This window comes from Dermacentor variabilis, chromosome 5 (assembly GCF_050947875.1).
Source record: "Dermacentor variabilis isolate Ectoservices chromosome 5, ASM5094787v1, whole genome shotgun sequence".
NCBI lineage: Eukaryota > Metazoa > Arthropoda > Arachnida > Ixodida > Ixodidae > Dermacentor > Dermacentor variabilis.
Window position 1 is genome coordinate 83,259,433 of NC_134572.1, and position 19,144 is coordinate 83,278,576.

Below are 19,144 nucleotides of genomic sequence, written 5' to 3' on the forward strand. Positions count from 1 at the left end.
AGGTCTGAACATGCGTAATATTATCCGCATCATCGTGGCATCTGAACGATACTACCGAGCTACGACTAGATGGGAGAGATAATATCAGTTTTATTTACAAACGGCTTTTTGTTCGAGCCATTGGCACTGGTATCACTTTGCCGTGGACTTTGGGCTTAGGAAACTCTTGAAATGTGCGACGCGAAACGTAACCAGAGCATAGGACGGATGTGCCTGGGTTGAATGGTCGAGTTTATCCACGAGTGTGCAATGAATGGCGACAAGATGGGAGGCATATATATTATATAGAAAGTTAGTAGAGGTTGCTCACCGTGCAACAGCGATTATTTTGTTTCCTACGTTGTGAACACACGCGCGCGCACACACACACACACACACACACACACACACACACACACACACACACACACACACACACACACACACACACACACGCACACACACACACACACACACACATATATATATATATATATATATATATATATAGAAAGCAAATGTCAACAGATTGTGTTGATATTAGCTTAACTCAGAGTGAGTGAAAGAAACGTAGAAAAAAAAAGTAATTCCACTCTGAATCTTTAGTGGACGTGAGTTACAACCTTGGTTGTCGGTCTAAAGATCGCGTTGCGCCCCGAAGGTTAAGAAATACTCGCTACGAAAGATTGCCCACGAGAAATGCACGACAGACATGAAAATGCCACATGACTGCCGTTTTCAAAATGGTCATTAGCCGAGCTTGTTGGTACGTTCAACAGACGCCGAGCGGACGCATGAAGGGAAGCGCTTATAGGACAAGGAAAGCGCACATATGCAAGATTACCCCCTCCCCACACGCACATACGTGCAGACACACACACCGGCCTCACTTTGTGTGCTTTGTATCCCTCAGTCGTACAACAGCAATTTCGTTATATGTGGTTTTGTGTTTACCTTGTTTGGCTATATATTTCACCCGTGCGCAATAAACTGGCAGTCAGCGCCCGTGCTGTGTGACCCCTTAATCGTAGTCCCGATCTCGCGCTGTTTGCAATAGTATGTGCTGTATTTTGCCGCAATAAAGACCAAAGAAGGAGAGGTAGTTTCCCTATATTAACGACGACTACTCCTTTTCCAATAATAATAATAATAATAATAATAATAATAATAATAATAATAATAATAATAATAATAATAATAATAATAATAATAATAATAATAATAATTGATGTAAAATAAGAAGAAACAGTGTATATAGGATCGAAAAATTTAGGGCACACACTCCTGCGCACACACGAACACATAGAGAAAAGAAGCGAGGACAAGTTTTACCACACTGAGTCCCTACATATACGCGAATGCAGAGTTCTAAACCTATCCGCGAGGCCGCCATGCTGTCTCAGATGTGCAGGTGAACAGATGAGGATGAAATAATGCGCTATTATTTGGACTTTCGGTGTTCATCCTTATACGTCGCGTCTACGCATGCGCTGTTTTCCACAAACGAGTTCAACGAACTTGCTCTAATCTCAGTCGTGGAGGAAGTTCTCCGTTAGCGCGTCTTACCTCCAGTGCGCTGATGACGTTGATATAGGTGCTTCCGTTCAGTGAACCCCCGGCGGAAGCCAACGAGGCTTGGCTCTCGATGCGACGCATGCCTCCCTGGCGCCGGCGGTTGTCCTTGTGGTAGATGTAGTTAACCATGGCGTACTCCAGCAGGATGAAGAACACGAATCCTATACATAAGACAGGATAAGGGAGGGTACCATCGGAAGGGAATCAGTGCCAACACTGAAGGGAACGAAACAATTACGTTAAGCAAGAAAATAAATATGTGCTTGCATCAGACTTCTGGATTTCAGTTTCGCTTGGTGTGAATGAACTATTTAATAAAATTTGATGGAAGGGACACTAACCTAGCTTCTTTTAAGATTGGAAAGTTGCTGTAGGAAGTCCTGGCGAAGGCAAGGAAATGGAGCGGTGTGGCACTACCCTCGCATGCTTCACCACTCTGCATCTCTTATATGTGGAACAAAATACTACGGGTTGCGTCAGCCAATCAGCTACCGGAACTAGAACTCTTCCTTTTTAATTGCTCATCATCCCCAGAGCCATGCCCGTTTGAACGATAGGATTGTTGAAGAAATATCGGCACAGGCTGGTGCAAGCCTCTTACTTTATCACAAGGTCTTTGCTAGTTATTTGGTATGCTGTCTGGACGCGTATGCTTCTCAGCAAGGAGCTGATAAAGCCGAGCGAACGCCCGTCCTTGTACGCGCTGTGGGCGGGCGAGTGCCCATAGTTTGTGCTATATACCTTCCCGCTGCTCCTCGTTCTGGCCATCCTTGCCATCCTTGACATCCTGCCATGACGAGTGCTCTAACTCGCACCACCGAACACTAACGATGGCAGTAAATTAAGCGATTGCAGTGAATGAGAATGTTTGCGCATGCGTATATGTATGCAAAAACTTGTCGAGGCTTCTGGCCTTATTTATTATCAGCACTTCTTTGTTTCTATGCGCCATGCATGGGTACTCACCGGTGCAGGCGAGGTACCAGACGTCAAGGGCGTGCACGTAGGGGACCTTAGGCAGCTTTTCGCGGATGGACTTGCCGCCAGTGACGAGGGTGAGGAAGGTTGTCATGGCGAGGGTCACACGCGCCGGCGCTGCCGGTATGTCAATCCACAGCGAGAACCACGAGGTGATGACGAAAGTGATGCCCGGGATGTAGATCTCCAGCAGGAAGGGTCCGAAGTCGCGCTTCAGTGCGAACTCGCACATGATCATTGAGAAGTTGCCTGTCGTGAAGAACGAAAAAAAAAGAAGAGAAAAAGTTGGTCTCTCTTCGAGCGCGCGGCATCTTTGCATGAAAAATAGAAACTAATGAAATAAAGAAAAACCAGATGATCCGAGACCGCTAAATACACTTCTTTCACTTGCAGATTTGACATTCGTCAAAGGAAGAGAAACATATTGCATGTATTCCGCATTGCAACGAATGTGATTTACTTACTAACGGGGCTGAATGCTGGGCTGCCCGAGCTGTCTTTTGACAATTAAGTATTTCTTCATTTACTTCATGAAGGGCTGTGCCACGCCCATACCTGCTGTTTCTTTTTCTCTCTGTATTGATCGTCATTCCACCTTTGTTGTATAACTCTACACTATCGTATTCGCTCTTATAAAATGTTTTATAATATCTATTTTCATTCCTATGTTTACCGCTATTTAGTGTGCTAATTCCCGCCTTACTCACTGTGACAAGTTCACTCTTGGGTTCGTAGTTCCAGTCATACGCGAAGTACCACTGCCAATGAGTGTGCAATGGGTGGGCCACCGACAGTGCGTTTAAACAACGTCACTTAAGCTCGCAGTTTTGGGTACATTCTTTGTGCCGCTTTATGGTCTGCAGAGAGGCTTTCGGCTCACTTTCCAGTTCTGGCGAGAGGTGTCTTGAGTCTCGCGTTTCGCGAGTTTGATTGGAGCGATGAGATGGGTGATGCTATTCGGTTGAACGTAGCACGCGCTGAACGTCAATTGCTTCCATTGTCACGTTTTCACTCAAAGTAAATGCTGCTTTCTCGTACACTGTATAGCGACCTCACGACAATTTTCGCACCGTCACCAGTGCTCACGCCTAGGTTCTCCTTTGAAAAATCACTGAGAACAATGCAAATATGTTCTTGACATTTGCTGAACTGAAAAGGTGCAAGGAGACAACGTTTGTCGAAATCCCCTTAACGAAACATTTGCTCCAGAGCCATTCCTTCATAAACCCATGTCGACCACTTGAAGCCTACATTTTCCTGGGCAGCTTTGCCTTGTCTGAGTTCCAAAGATGTTTGAATGACTTTATCAAGTCATTGAAAGGTGTTCCTTAGAAAAATAAACTGTCTAAACTTTTATATTGAACAATGTTTCACCCCGTCATCGAAATATTTTTCAGATCAGCTTTCTTATTGCACGCAGTGAGGGTCACGTATCGTTCTACTACCAGTTCGTTTCTCAAATTATTTCACACTCGTAGTCATGCTTTATGTTGTCAGCAAAACATATTCGCAACCATTACCACTAAGACGGAACTTGATTCCAAGCCTTGGCGGCAACCCCTATGTGGCCTTTGCGATTCGCTGGGGCGAGGTGATAAAAGACACGCTCATGTATTCTGCGCACGGTCGGGGAGTACTAAAGAGTTACAGGTGACCTAAACGTGCTCGAGTTTATCGTACGGCACCTCCGTCAACCTGCGCATTGCCTTCAGTGCGTAAAACACCACTTTATCACCACCACAACGTCGCGAAATGTCATGACCTCCTTTTAGGAGCTGCTCCATGTACGACACGGGTGTTCCTTGCTATGCTGCAGTAATACTCATCAATAGCTCGAGTGAGAGCAACGGATAAATGCTGCAGCATAGAAACAAGAACACAATGCAAGCACCAAACAGCAAACAAGACGCTTCGTGTGTTCTTTGGTTGCTGTCCTGCGTCCTATGTTCTCTTGAATTGTTGCATTTAGCACGTGGATACCGAATCATGCAGATGTGCAAGTTATTTAACGTAATGAAGACGATGGTAAGTAACCACATGTCAGACTAAATCCTTAGTAAAATATAGAAATATGATTGAACTTCCCATCTAGCGTGCAAGAATTTAACCATCTACACTCCCGCAATTCCCGAGCAATGGATATCTTGCTCGTACGTGAACCATATTGACAGGTGGAGATGACTCAAATAAAGACACGTCATTTGCTGCGTTGTTTCATTGCTTTCAGAATTCTATATAAAATTAGGTCTTGAAAAGGTGATTACCTATTTTGCCGAAGTTGCTGACGTGGCTTGAACAATTGAAATCGAGCATCTGGAAGCCCGTGACGGCAAAGTTCTGACTGAACTGCAAGGACTCTTCGGGGTCCCAGTTAAGCACCATGTTGCTAGTCGACAGCGTGCCTGTTAGTGAAAAAAAGCAAGTGTTCTTAAAGCCCGCCATGATGATACAGTATTGAAGCACAGATCCGCGTGACTAAGACGGGCCCACAATTGCGAATAATCGCACAAAAATACCTTGAAAAGTGCACAAACAGTGTTTCGTATACGAAGGTCGCACATCCACTGACGTGGCGGCCCTTGGTTTGCAGCGCCATCATGGCATTTTATCCAACATTCAACATTTACTACACGGAGACATTAGAGCACTAGGAATTGGAATAAAAACTAACCCTGAAACACAGAAAGCCATTGTGACATATGGCAGACAAAGTGGCCTGTTTCGAGTAGTGTAAAAGGGGTCGATCAGCCCATGTGAGAGCGGCGGAACTGAACATGCACTTGAGTCTGCCTAAAGCGGAAGATCCAAGACTCAGATGAAGGTGTGCTTCAGCCAACATTCCGGGAACCCACATTCCTTTCCCTCCTACTGCCCAACAGTGGCCTAGAGCCGTCCCCTTCCTTAAAATAAAGGCTTTATTCATTCCGCTACCCAAAGACTTTATTTCGCAAGGGCTGGCTTAAATAGCAAAAATATTGAAGAGCATTAAGATCAATGAGTGACTAGCGATGCCCTAGACTTGGATGACAACTTATATTCACAAAATAAACGACATTTCATTGAGCAAGTGTCTAATTTACACCCCGGTTAATATTTGTTGCATATCATTTAGCCATTTGGACACTACAAGTGACGACTAGAGAGCTATTTTTCGACGGTTGTAGTTGCGGAATAATAGGATTCAGATGCGCATCACTGCCAGTCTTGAAAACTGCATTTGACGACGGAAAACAGTAGCACCAGATGCCTGTAATATTGTGCAACACTAGTAATCGCTGTGTTTTTTCCACCGCAAGTAGGCAGGGAAGGTCTACGAAGATTTGCCGCGTGACAAAACTGCAGCCTGTTCGAACGGGACATTTAAACGGAACTTACTTTCAAAACTGCGCTTTAGGAAACTTCTGCGACGAAACTTGGGCCAAATATCATGCAGGAAATACAGGTGGCTCACTAATTTATTTAATTGTTTTCAGACACATTCTCAGCCATATACCATTTCGACCAATCCTGGTATATAGAAACAGAACTTACAAAAAAAAAAAACATGGCTGCACGTTACGAGTTCTACGGAATGTACTCACTGCTCTGTATTTTCAGGCTGCAACGTTGCTTGTCCAGCGGGTACTTGTGGAATTCCATCTCGCATGTCAGCTTGGGATTCAGTCTGAGAAAAAAAAGAAAATATTCCTAGTTTGCAATCTGTGGCAATAATGCAAATAAGACATCCTATTGTTGGAAGAACAACAATAATTTTTATTCGCTTTGCGGCTGAGCAAGTTTCGATGTGCTACGCTCATGTAAACTGAGCCGTGCTAAGTCAAATGAAATCTCTGGGCATTACGTGTCACATTGTACAGAATAAATGTAAAGCTGAAGACAGTTTTCTGAGTCCATGCTTCTACACTCAGGAAAAGTTTCTCAGTAAAGCAATGAGCACGCATAGTCGGTTTCAGTTACACGCATAATAATGTTACAATTGTGGATTATGCATACAGACAGAGGTCCCAGAGTAAAGAGACTGCAGAGGGGACCGCCCGTTTGTATTAACTAGAGAACCTAATGACACGCAGCAGCTAACATAACTAGAAGAACAGCGTAATGTTGACGTCACAAGTTAACGCAAGAAATACATGTTTTAACAACACTAAGCAACCGCCAAAACTGTAACCGGTAGAACATTACATTAAGCACAGATATTTACGAATGTTTGATTTGAATCGGCAAAAGCCAAATGATACCTTAATATGGGATAGTATTGAGTTCGATAGTAATGTGGCAAGAAAATCAGTAGTAAATTTACTATAATTAGTTCTAGATTTTGGTAACGAGTAGCGGTTCTTAGAAGTCGGTGGGCGTGGAGGAAAAAAACTGGCTGCTAGTAATTGTAGGGAATGGGAGCTCTCCGCTGACAGATTTATATACCACTGACTGTGGTATTTATACCTTAGACGTAAGTTAAAAAAAAATGACGAAGACAAACGCAAAAACGAGAACACGGCCCACTACACTCATCAGAACGCGGGTGTACCGAAAAGAACCGTAGAAGGGCTCACTACATTAAAAACTGTACCAAACGCGATAATTTTTGACCGCAATGCCATTGGCGGCGTTTTGAACGCTTTTGAGTGCTAGTCCTCTTTGTCCAGACAAAAAATTCAGAATTTCTCTGAGCGGCCGATTCACATGTTCGTCAAAAGTGCCTAGTTCAAGAAAAGTCAGCTCAGTACTGCATGTGTTCTCACCACGCGACGGAGGGTGACCGCCTGACTGAAACTGCCTGACGGAAGGTGACTGTTCCTGGTATCATGTAGAATGAAGGCATGCTGCACTGTATATACTTGCTACACTCATTAGTCAGGATACCCATGAGCATTATTCGTGAGTTCTCTCATGTGCACGGCCCTAACACGCATTAAGGTTAGAAGGTTGGTTCGCGTATGTGCAAGAACCTAGTACGCATGGTTGGGTAGCGAGCCTAGCAGCGCTCGTGGCGAAGTCTAATTCGAAACGAGTGCACGCGTACTTCCTGATGAGGTGCACTGTCCCGTCGGGCAGTACGATGACCAACATCGAGGAGGCACCAGGGGCCGTTGACGACTCCAAGTGGCCGGCGGCCGGGCCGTAGCTGATCGTGTTGGTAACCTCGACGCTGGGCAGCCAGAGCCGCTCGGCATGCCAGTGGTCGCCCTGGATGCGCGAGTCCGGCTGCAGTGAGTCGGCGTCGTAGATCAGCCGCTGGTCGTACCACGTCAGCCGTAGTCTCAGATTGGCCGTGTACTCCTGCGCAGCGTGTGTAGAATCAATCAATCAATCAATCAATCAATCAATCAATCAATCAATCAATCAATCAATCAATCAATCAATCAATCAATCAATCAATCAATCAATCAATCAATCAATTGATTGGTTGGTTGACTGGTCTATTGGTATAGAGAGCGAGAGTAAAGGATAGAAAGGTTAACCAGGTTGCGTCTAGTTTGCTGTTTTGCACTGGGCGAGAGGAAAACGTGTAGAAAAGAAAAAAATTTAACACCGGAAGGAAAGGAGGAACAAGTGATGCGCGCGCACACACATAATAGCACTCGCCGCGCTATGAGAGGTGGTCGGAGGGTTCAGTCAACTTCAAAAAGTGCAGCATTTTCCTTGTAGCCCGCAGTGCGGAAGATGGTCGAGGCCATGGTCCCAGTATTCTTTCTCCCGTGTCATCCTAGCTGGTGGCTTAAAGCTGCACATGTCTGTTTTTTATTCACAAAACAGGGGCAATAAAATAGGATGTGTTGGATCGTTTCATCGCAATAACATATGATGCGCAACTCATTGCCGATCGTGCCTGTACGAGAACAATACGTGTTCGTAAAGACGACACCCAACCACAAATGACACAATAAAGTTTCGTCGCACCGAGATAGCCACCGAGAGAGAGAGTGTGTGTTATAAACAGCCGTTATACAACTGTAGGTCTCGAATATACCGCACATTGAAAATATTGTGCAGATGCTTATTCACTGCACTGCTAAAGCAAAGGTCGCACTAGTGACGGTCAGCCGCTAGTCAACTGAACGATCTGCTTTGCGGACACAACAGTGACAGGCTCGATGCTAGCGGACGCTCCACTAGCAATAGTGTCCCCAGAAGAAAAACGTGCACGCAGGCACGCACGCACACAAAACGCGACGTTTTAATTATTGCGACTCACAAGCTGTTTCTAAGGCGTTCAAAACCAGACCATGCTATCATCGCGTTTTCTAAGCATGAGGTGCTCATAGGTCGGCGCCTTTGGGAACGGCCTCGCCGTATAGATAAGGCCTTACGTACCAACGCGCACTTGCGCGGCAAAGCTGTACGAACAATTACCGCTCGCGCCCGAGAAATGCGGCGAGAGACAAACTGGGAGGTCTTTTTTTTCTGTTGTTTTCACTACGTCAACTGTAACCACGTAGCTGTGAAAAGCTTGTACGCTCACTACCTGCACGCCAGTGCTCAAGGCATGATCATCGAGAGGACGCCTTTTTGACCAGCCTGCCCACCATGTGGCTTTGAATAGCCTTACTGAGATCAAGCTGACTGCATGGACAAGTTGTCGCTCCATTTCTAAAGATTTCGTCTTTCGAATAGTTTTCGGGCTGCCCTTAGAGTGTGAAACTGACTTACAAACAAGACAGAGGCACACGGGAACATGGTCACCTGAAGCGATCGAAAGAGATCGAACTAGAGATGTCGCAAGCTGGAGCGAACGTTTCGACAAGGGGACTCGTCTTCGGCGGGGCTTAAAGCAACAGCCTTATAATTTTTGCCGGTCAGTTCACCTCTTTGTTCTGAAAGACTGTCGCCAAGTTTAATAACATGATTATTGGTCGGCCGTTAAATGCCAAACTACGAATGCAAATATTGTATTCTACAGCATGTTCTGCATGAGAAAAGACGCCTCGCAAGAGTTTCAAAAACGCACATGAACGCGCAAAGCCAGGGGGCTGTGCACGAACAAAAAGCAAGCTCGAATCATCTGTCAAACCCTGTCAAGGTTGCGCCAAACGCTCACGCGATATAATAGACATGCCTTTATCGCGGTATCAAGATGCAGAACACGAGGAAAATGACCTTGACTCGGAGCACAACACATGTGCCATGCGTAAATTACTTCCACGTGTTTGCTAGCCGCTGAGGCGCCGTATCAGCCGTAGCGCAATCCAATGACGGCGGTGAGACAGCCCTGTTCAAGTCCCCCGAAATGAACACTAGCGCCCGCCCCTCACTTGCTACACCTGGAAAAACACGCCAAGGAGAAAAGCACAATGGTTCTGATGCGTTTCTCCCTGCCTACATATGACCGACCGCTTGTGACAGTGACCAACCTTCGCGCGTGTCCATGCGCTCACTAACTCTGTTATCTCTTCCTAAATAGGTATCTCATTTTTACATTTCTTTCTCTTTTGCAACTGTAGGCTAGCGTATTGGGCTGACTTCTGGTTGGCCTCCCAATATTTTTCATCAAGTATCTATTTTCTCTTTACCTCAGCTGGGCTACTACAAAACAGCGTTCCAAATTTCTACAAAGCCTTTGCAGTGGCGTCGAAATTCCTAGTGCGTCAGTATTCGATTTTTGGAAGCCGAAGTCGAAAGTTTGAATCCCAACATCCGTGGCCGAATTTTAAGGTGAGAGCAATGCAAGAACGCAGGCGTACTTAGGTGCACGTTCAATAACCCAATGTAGTTCAAGTTAACCCGCATCCTTCCACATACGACTTGTCTCAAGACGCAGGGCCAAGCTCTTTTACGTAAAAGCCACGCAAGTGCAAGTGCTAGTTCAAAAATTTCAGCTTGTCTTAGTTCGACTTCCTTTAGAATCCTTGGCTTTTCACCTTGACTAAAAAGTTTTAAGAAATATACTCAAACAGACACGCCCCCCCCTCCTCCCCAAACAACTGCAGCGGATTTCCACAAGGTAAATTACTTTATGTCGAGCTCCGTGTTATTTTTCATTTCTTTTTGGCACGCACTGCCCCATAATTTCATTAACTTTATGTTATATTCTTTTCATATAGATAGAATGGGATAAAGAGCACGTTACCCTGCACATACTTTGACTGATGGACGGTCATCACTTTGTTGTCTGTAGCTGTTTGGCTACGCCAATCGCAGCGGTTCTCAAATTATAAGGAATGTCTTTTGTCGTGTTTAAAAGAGAAAACGTGTGCCTTTTGTAAATGAAGAACCATAAGCAGGTCTTTATTTTCTACGTATACTGCAAGTTTTGTGGTGTCTTTATCTTTCAACATCACGGAAATTAATAAATGTGGGCGGTATACATCCCATCCTAGCGTTTTATGACAAAAGTCATAGCAGACTGCTTCGAAATAATGTAAAGCGTCCGGTTTACTTAGCGTGCTACAAAACTTTAGAATTCATTCTCAGTGCCAGGCCATCACAGGCACCAAGGCAGCGAGAATTTGTAAACGGCGTGAGGACTAGGCATTTCTTGAAATAAATTCTCCGAAAACCTTCGGGTTCCCGCAGAATTCGTTTCGTCAGTCGTTGTTTATGTGCGTCCTTATTGTATTAACTCGCTCTCTTGCCGGCAAACGCTAGCTTCGTGGTTAGCTAAGTTGGTAAAGTGACAGCTCGGAAACTCGCTGGTTCCAAGTTCGACTTCTACAACATCGCGAGTTTTCTGCAACTGCGGAGCTTTCTTGCCGATAAATCCGTATGGATTTCCTTTGTGGCTTCATGTTAGTGTGGTGGATGCAAGCTTTACCCTTTGTGAGTCTTAGTTTCAAGTGATAATCACAAAAACCTGTATTAACGAAGCGGTATGTCTGATACGCAACCTGTCCAATAATTGTAAGATCTGATAGCAGGGTCCGCAGAGAATACTTGGTCACGTGTGTGGCAATGTCGACAAAGTATCTGCCCTAACGGTGACTTTCTCCTGCCTGCTCAAGCTCGACTCGTCCGCAATGGCGCTGTTTGTTTCAATACTACCGTTCTTACACTGCGTCCTAGGTTGCCTAGATAAGCATGGCGACTGTAGTTGAGGGTTGAGCAAGCATTGTCGCTGCACCCGTTCAGCATGGGCAATTAAATTTTATAACACCTGGCCAGCGACGGCACATTGCCAGCCCAGGTTGCTTCCAGTTCGCGGCGGTTTTTTCTAATAATGAATGTGCCGCAACCGCCCTGTCGCGGTGCTGCAGCTGATCAGCAGCAAGCGACGCATCCTCCTAAAGGCACTACTGTGGGTGCCAGCTGAGTGGCTGTTGCAGACGCTAGGTAGTATGTCAATATCTACCTGTTGTCTTAATGCGAGAGTAGGCTCTCGAGTTGGGGAGCATGTAAATGACCTTGAGTACGTAGCCTGTGGGCGGGAAACATGGGCAACCGCGGTGGTACCTCAGTGATTATGGCGTTGCGCTGCTGCATCATGAGGTCTCAGGTTCGATCCAGGCCATGGTGACCGCATTCCAATGGAGACGGAATGCAAAAACGCTCGTGCACCGTGCTTTGGGTGTACGTTAAGAAACACAGATGGTCGAAATTATTTCGGAGAGCTGCACAATGGAGTCCCTCATAATCCAATGTGCACTTTCGGGGCGTTAAACTCCACAACGTAATATAATTGAGAACGTTGATACAGAAAACAGTCGTCTGAAGTGATTGCTTGGTCACATGTGTGGCAATGTCTACAAAGCATTTCCCGTAACGGTAACTTTCACCTGCCTTCTCAAGGTCTACTCGTCCACAAAGGCACCAAGCTTGAGGTATACGTGAAGAACAGAGACCTACTTATGGTTCCTAATCTACAAAGAGCACACACCTTCTCTTGTAGACACGACATGAAATATTTCTTATAATTTGTGCACCACAGTGATTTGTGAAGAAAACTGCAGACAACTTATCTAGATGAGATTCGAATTTGTTTCTCAAGTTTTTGAAGCAGATGTCTCAGCGACTGCCACCACACGCTTTGACAGTTTCGCGCTGCCGATGAAAGGTGTTTACATCACTGGTTACGTGCATGCCAACAGTTGAATTTGGCTCCTCAATAAATTGGCTGTTAGATTAAGTGAGTGAGTTGGTAATGGTTCGATGGTATAGGAGAAGCTGATAACGTTTGTTTAGCTGGAATTTGTTAATACAGCGATGACAGTCCAGTTATCTGTACTTCTGCAGCATTGTTTTTGAGATAACTGAGATAACTATCGCAATACGTCTGCAATTTTTTTTCTTGAAGCCATCTTTAAGTAATCTGTTGACATATTCTCGATTGTTTTATTTTCTTTATTGTGAAATAAGTGCGCGGAGAAGGAACAGGGGTGGGTCGACCATTAATATATTCGCACGGCCTTCTATGTGTGCCTCTAACGATGGGATAAGATTCATAGGATTTTCATTGACGAGTCATTGCAAGATTTTCAATTGCGAAGTAAGCTGTGGATATTTCGCTGGAAATACGACATCTTTCACTTACAATAACTACCATAGCATGGTCTTCTTCACACTCAATGTATAGCAACACTGTTTGTCCCACCGTACTCGCGGCTGCAACATCTTGTGCGATACACTAAATTTCATACATGAATGTTTATTGATTCACATTGAAACAGTAGTATGACTACTGTGACCTTGTTGCTATGAAGAATTCTTCTGGAAAAATCTTGGTTAGAGCTCGGCTGATGTTTTTTTTGGGGGGGGGGGGGGCTTGTAACTCAACTCACAGTGTGGAGGTCATTCGTGGATGCCATGCTGTAGAGGTCTATGCTGGTGTTGACGACGACAGGAACACCTGGAGCAGTGAAACGAATGTGTGTGTCAAGCACGAAAGATATAAAGCCCCTAATGCCACAGGTCCTGCCAAAGGTGCTGCAGCATGACAGCAAACAAGTGCGTGACCATGCTGGCAAAGCACGTGTAAAGGTTTGCGATGCAACCTGAGCACAACGCATCCAAGTTCAACTAACGGCGCTTGCACAGCGGTATATGGTTTACAGCACCTGGATAACACCTACCTTTTTTCGGATCAGACGGAACGCACTATTTTGACTGAAAGCCGTGCCATTACTACCAACAAGCAACATTATTACATTTTTAGAAACTGAATGCGGATTAGCAATAGGTCAATTACTTTTGTCACAGTTTGTCGAGCCTGTTCACCCGAAACTTGCTACAGTTCACGTACCAGTGTCGCTTGTCAACAGGATTACGTGCTTCATACGTTCTCAAAAGTGCACAAACTGCAACAAGGTGGCTTGTAATGAATTAGGCAATGTGAACACAAGACTGAAGTGCTGCACTTTTGTTTACGCTGCTTGTATAAACGTGCAATTTCAATGACAAGGCCTTTCACAGGGAGATAAAACGAAGTCTAGAGCTACGAGCGACACTGAAGTGCTCAGGTTAAAGCCGAGCTCAGAAAGTAAAACTACTTTTTACCGCGTTGATCCCACTGGGCTTGACCCATTGCGATAAAATTGGGCTGGCCGTTATTTGGTCCTATGTTTCCCGCAGAAATTTTTTCAGCAGGAGCTGAATCCACAAAGCTTTTTGTTCGTAAGAAGTTGTTCTGATTGGTCAGCTGACTTCGCTGATGGCACACTGCAACTGTTGGAGGGTTTTTGTTCTTACCCTCTCAACTAGCGTAAGCAAGTTTTGTGAATACGGGCGCATATTAAAACAAAGAATGCTGCTGTTATTCCGTTCTTTATCGGTTATACCTGGCAACAAATCACAAGCAATTATATGCCAGTAAGGAGGTCCAGAAGCAAAGAGAAAGGAGGGAAAGAGCGAAAAGCGCATTTCTACTGAAAAAAGTAGACGTGTGTTCTCATAATTTTGTGTTTCTCGTTTGAGTTTCAACTTATTGGTGACAAACTTGTAGGAGTACAGCTGGAATGGAATATACTGGAAGAGGTCCCTCAATGTAAACACTGCTACATTGTATCTTCCGCGCGCAACAAACGTTGACTGGCAGAGAAATTCATATACTTTTCCTGTGAAATACGCGGAAAACTTATTGAATTATGAGGCGACATGTGGACCGCTTTCAGTAAGGATGGGCCAAATGCCTGTCCAAGTGCGCAGTTTTGAGATGGACCTTGCTTACCTATTGCGTAGGAAGGCCTTACTCGCTTGTTGTATATCGATGGTGACGTGATGTTGGTGAATATAATGTCTTGGGCCTCGATCATTGCCTGGACGCAGTGCCTGCGAATGGAAATAATGGGTTGGTTACTTGGTTGATTGGTCCCAGGTGTCATGGCTCAAACCACTACGGGAGATAGACCATGGATCGAGCGGTAGTAGGGAAAATAATAGTTGAAAGCTAAATATAAATTTATAGATAAAGAGAAGATATTGCAGGGGCAATATTTGTATACGATAAAGAAGATAAGACAAGCGTCAACCTCGTTTCCTTTTGCTGACAGACCTTGCGTAGCTTGTTTTTTTATAAGTAGAAGAAAATTAGCATCTCACTTGGCATGCGGTTACGCTATCATTCTGGTTGCAAAGCATTGCTAGCCACTGCGCCTCTATATCTTTCCGTTGAAACTATATAATATATGATAATAATGCGAGACGTTTTTCAAGACGTTTTGTGCATACAGAAGAAAACTTGGTTGGTTTGAATGTTACAGTCGAGGTAAATTGTCATATATGACGGGAAAATAACTGCGTGATACAATTTTGCGCTATGCAATTAGCCAACTCGTAATTAAGCACAGCTAAATACAACATCAGTAATTGTAGAAGCAGCAATAATAGTATTTAAAACTGTAATGGTTCAGTTACTGTTGAGAGAAATTTACTAACTATTACTGCCGGTATCAGATGCGCTATTACTGCAAATAGTACTAGAGCGCACAACCTCCACAGGGGGTATCGGATGTATCATTGTGAACAATACCGCTATCTGTTTTCGAAGCGCATGACCACGTAGACTACGACAAGATCCAAAATACGAGCGTTTCAGTTCTAGACATGTGTTTACGCACTATAATTTTTGTTGGCACTGTCGCACGGGAAAAACGTTGGCGCTGTCGCACGGAGATTGTTGACAAAAAAGCGGAAAACACTAATCAGTCATTCTGCCGGTAACGAACCGGACAATATGCGAAACTACGCGCAATGACCTTGAATGGCTGATAGGTGTCAGATGTCATGAAGAGGAGCTCTAGCCGGCAAGTGCAGCTGTCCCTGCGTCATACGTGAGTAAGACCGCTGGCTGCGGTCTACATCATGATGGAGGGAACACTGTCATATATGTCTGATGAGGCAAACAGCATGGCAGCGTTTTGCCGCCGTCATGTTTTCCAAGGCGTACGTGCAAATAGAGCAAATGTTTTTTACCCCGGCTGTTTGGACGAGGCTTGTGCGCCGCACACGTCAAATAAATGCTCTCGTGTGTTGTGTGCGGGCTCTTGCCTTGGCCTTGTTTGAAATGCCGGCACAAAAAAGCTACAGGAACGACAATGTCTTGCCTTAGCTGGAGCCGATCACTTAATCCATATTACTGTGCATCTTGAAGACACAGAAGAGAAGTTTTCCCGTTAACAAATTGTGGAAATGATAAGAAGTTGACAAACAAAATGTAAGCCACAAAAGGGGCTTGTAATAATCTATCTATCTATCTATCTATCTATCTATCTATCTATCTATCTATCTATCTATCTATCTATCTATCTATCTATCTATCTATCTATCTATCTATCTATCTATCTATCTATCTATCTATCTATCTATCTATCTATCTATCTATCTATCTATCTATCTATCTATCTATCTATCTATCTATCTATCTATCTATCTATCTATCTATCTATCTATCTATCTATCTATCTATCTATCTATCTATCTATCTATCTATCTATCTATCTATCTATCTATCTATCTATCTAAGCCTATATCACATACAAGCTCACCGTCTGAAAGCAACCAAACCAACGAGCCTGATTTCCTGTCTTGCTTAACTAGATCGTTCTTTTAACTAGAACGTGGCTCAAGCAGATGAGCCACATTCTCCTTGATGCTCTTTGTAGTTCCAATTTATTTTTCAAGCGCAGTTATCTAGCGCTGTATGCAGGATATTGCGAGCTTTTTCCATTGAAGTCCTAGGAGAGCTTGTGTCCTTGAAGTTGCGACGAATAATGCGTACCGTTCGCTCGTTCCGTCTTGCACAGTTCGTTATTGAGCCGTGACGTATACGAACAAGACCACTTTAGCGCCATTTTATAGGACTCGGCTAGCCCCTTGTCTAGCATACTTACTTCAGGATACTAAGGAGACACCCGCGCCATCAAGAGCACGCGAACAGCGACGCAAAGAAAAACAAAATGTAGGAGCGCTCCTAGCGGATTTATACAAGACATGGCAAAACAAAAGACTCAAGCTGCCGCATATCTCAAAAGTTCTCCGCCGCAGAGAACGTCGGCGCCTCTATACAGCGCGTGTTACAGCGGGCAGGCCACTTTAATTGTTGCTAAATGAGCATAAATTGCCGCTTTATCTCTCGTTCTAATAGCTGCCAGAGTCCGAGCCTATATACCCATGCGCTCGTTTCCATTTGCAAAACCTCCCATGAAGGGCCAACTGCTGTCTAATCTGGCTGTGTTTGTGTCGCGGCACTATGTCGCATATATATATATATATATATATATATATATATATGCATGTACTCAACGACGCTTCCATAAACCGGCGACAACGAGTTTTAATCCGAATTGAAGCAGGGGAGAGGTTTGACGCCACGATTTCACTGCAAATGCACTGCATTGTTTTATGATGCCAGACAAGAAGCGACTGGAGAATCTTGGCGAACCGCGGGGCCAAAGCTTATAGGGCATCCCCAAGAATTCCTCCTGACAGTGGTTTCTCGGACCATATGCAGTTTTTACGGTGTATTTGGAAAAGAAAAAAAAAGTGCGCTAATTGTAGTGTTGTGGTTGACGTGACGCAATTTGTTATGTGTTGTCCTGCACCCAAGGACACAAGATCTTGACGTGCGCTGGCCGCGATGCACTCGGGCTTATCTGCTATGGCGGACCCTTACTTGGAGGGTCCCTCTCGGAAACGCCAGGCTTAGCTGATGAGTGATAGTGGATAAAGGCTCGAGTTTAACTTGGCCGCATTTGGACGGGGAAAATGGAAGCACTTCTGCAAGGCTAGATTTGACTGTGGCAATATGACACTCACTCACTCACTCACTCACTCACTCACTCACTCACTCACTCACTCACTCACTCACTCACTCACTCACTCACTCACTCACTCACTCACTCACTCACTCACTCACTCACTCACTCACTCACTCACTCACTCACTCACTCACTCACTCATCAGCTAACTTGCGCGCACACACATGTGCAGGCACACAAACGCACTTTCGGCGTAGTTAGGCATGGGGGTCAGTGCGTGCGCGTAATTGTTATCAGCAAGGAGCGTTTGTCTAACAGCATTGGGCAGCTGTTGCGCTGCGTGAGAGCCTCCTTGCGAATCGGACAAGAGAGATAATTAAACGAGCACAATGATTAAAAGCCACGCAGACCAGCACATCGTTGACATTGTTCGTAGATCACTAGCTGGTAAGAATGGCGCCGTCTCTGGCGTAATATGGAGAAGATGAAGTGTTCCTCATATGGAACGCTGCTCGCAGAGGATCATCACAGGAACGTATTCAGGGCCGTATGTGAGTTCCCTTTTGACACAAGGAGAATACCCAGTTACTGATTTATTATTTATCATTTTACAGAATTTTAAGTTACGTTAACTTACTAATTTATTTTATATGAATTTACGAAATTCCGATTGAATTGATTAAAATGTTTTACCTTCTAGCTCGCTCTCCTTTCAAGAACATGTGTTTTCCTACAACCGTTTTCGGTTTGACCGCCGGCTTCTTGGCCAATCCCCGCAGTGGGTATGCGCCCTGGTATAGGAAGCAAGCAAGCAAGCAAGCAAGCATTTTCATGTTCCGTCTCTTCAATGGATTGGATAAACTTTATTAAAGGTCCTGCAGGACGCGCGTCAGCGCGTAGCGGGTGTCTCCCACGCAGGGACCGACAGGGAGTACCTGACGGCCACTGCGTGGGCCTGCTGCATGGCCCATCGTTGGTCTTAGAGTAACGGGTTCCTCAGTGTTTGTGATTTTTTGTGCATTAATTCCAAAGACCATCCCTATCCTGCGGGTGGCGATGGATGCTGACCCCGTTGTACGTAGTCCCGAAATGGCATGGCCTCCGACGTCGGCTTAAAGAAAGTGCAACAGCCGAAATGATGAAACCGCCAGTGACACTACTGAACTATATACGGCGAGTAGCGATGACAGCGACGATGGCTTCGTCCCTATGGCGAAGCGCAAGAGCCGCCGAGGAGGATCCTCGGCGGGTCTTTGCCAGGAAGTGCCTCAACCATGAATACTTCCTTCGAACGAGCTGAGGAACATGAATCGGCAAGACATCTCGGCCTGACTTGAAGCTCTCGTGTCGAATGAGATAAAGGACACTCGACTTAATCCATGTAAGAACGTCCTGGCCATAGAAATCGGGCACCCGGCCTCTTTGAATCGGGTTAGGAATCATTTGTTTTTTCATCATGCATTGGACGTAGTCCAGTTGTGTATATA

The 19,144-nt window shown here is 44.9% G+C and overlaps 1 protein-coding gene across 1 annotated transcript in view; it reads right to left on the reverse strand.

Annotated features, from left to right (window-relative positions):
* The window catches only part of LOC142582896 (glycine receptor subunit alpha-2-like), a 31,809-nt gene that overhangs the window by 3,289 nt on the left and 9,376 nt on the right, over positions 1–19,144 (reverse strand). Inside the window, exons 2-8 of the mRNA XM_075693003.1 lie at positions 14,630–14,730; positions 13,245–13,312; positions 7,556–7,812; positions 6,114–6,196; positions 4,797–4,934; positions 2,521–2,781; positions 1,546–1,715 (exon numbers count right to left, since the gene is read on the reverse strand). Of these exons, the coding sequence (XP_075549118.1) occupies positions 1,546–1,715; positions 2,521–2,781; positions 4,797–4,934; positions 6,114–6,196; positions 7,556–7,812; positions 13,245–13,312; positions 14,630–14,730 (1,078 nt within the window). The remainder of the gene's footprint in view (positions 1–1,545; positions 1,716–2,520; positions 2,782–4,796; positions 4,935–6,113; positions 6,197–7,555; positions 7,813–13,244; positions 13,313–14,629; positions 14,731–19,144) is intronic.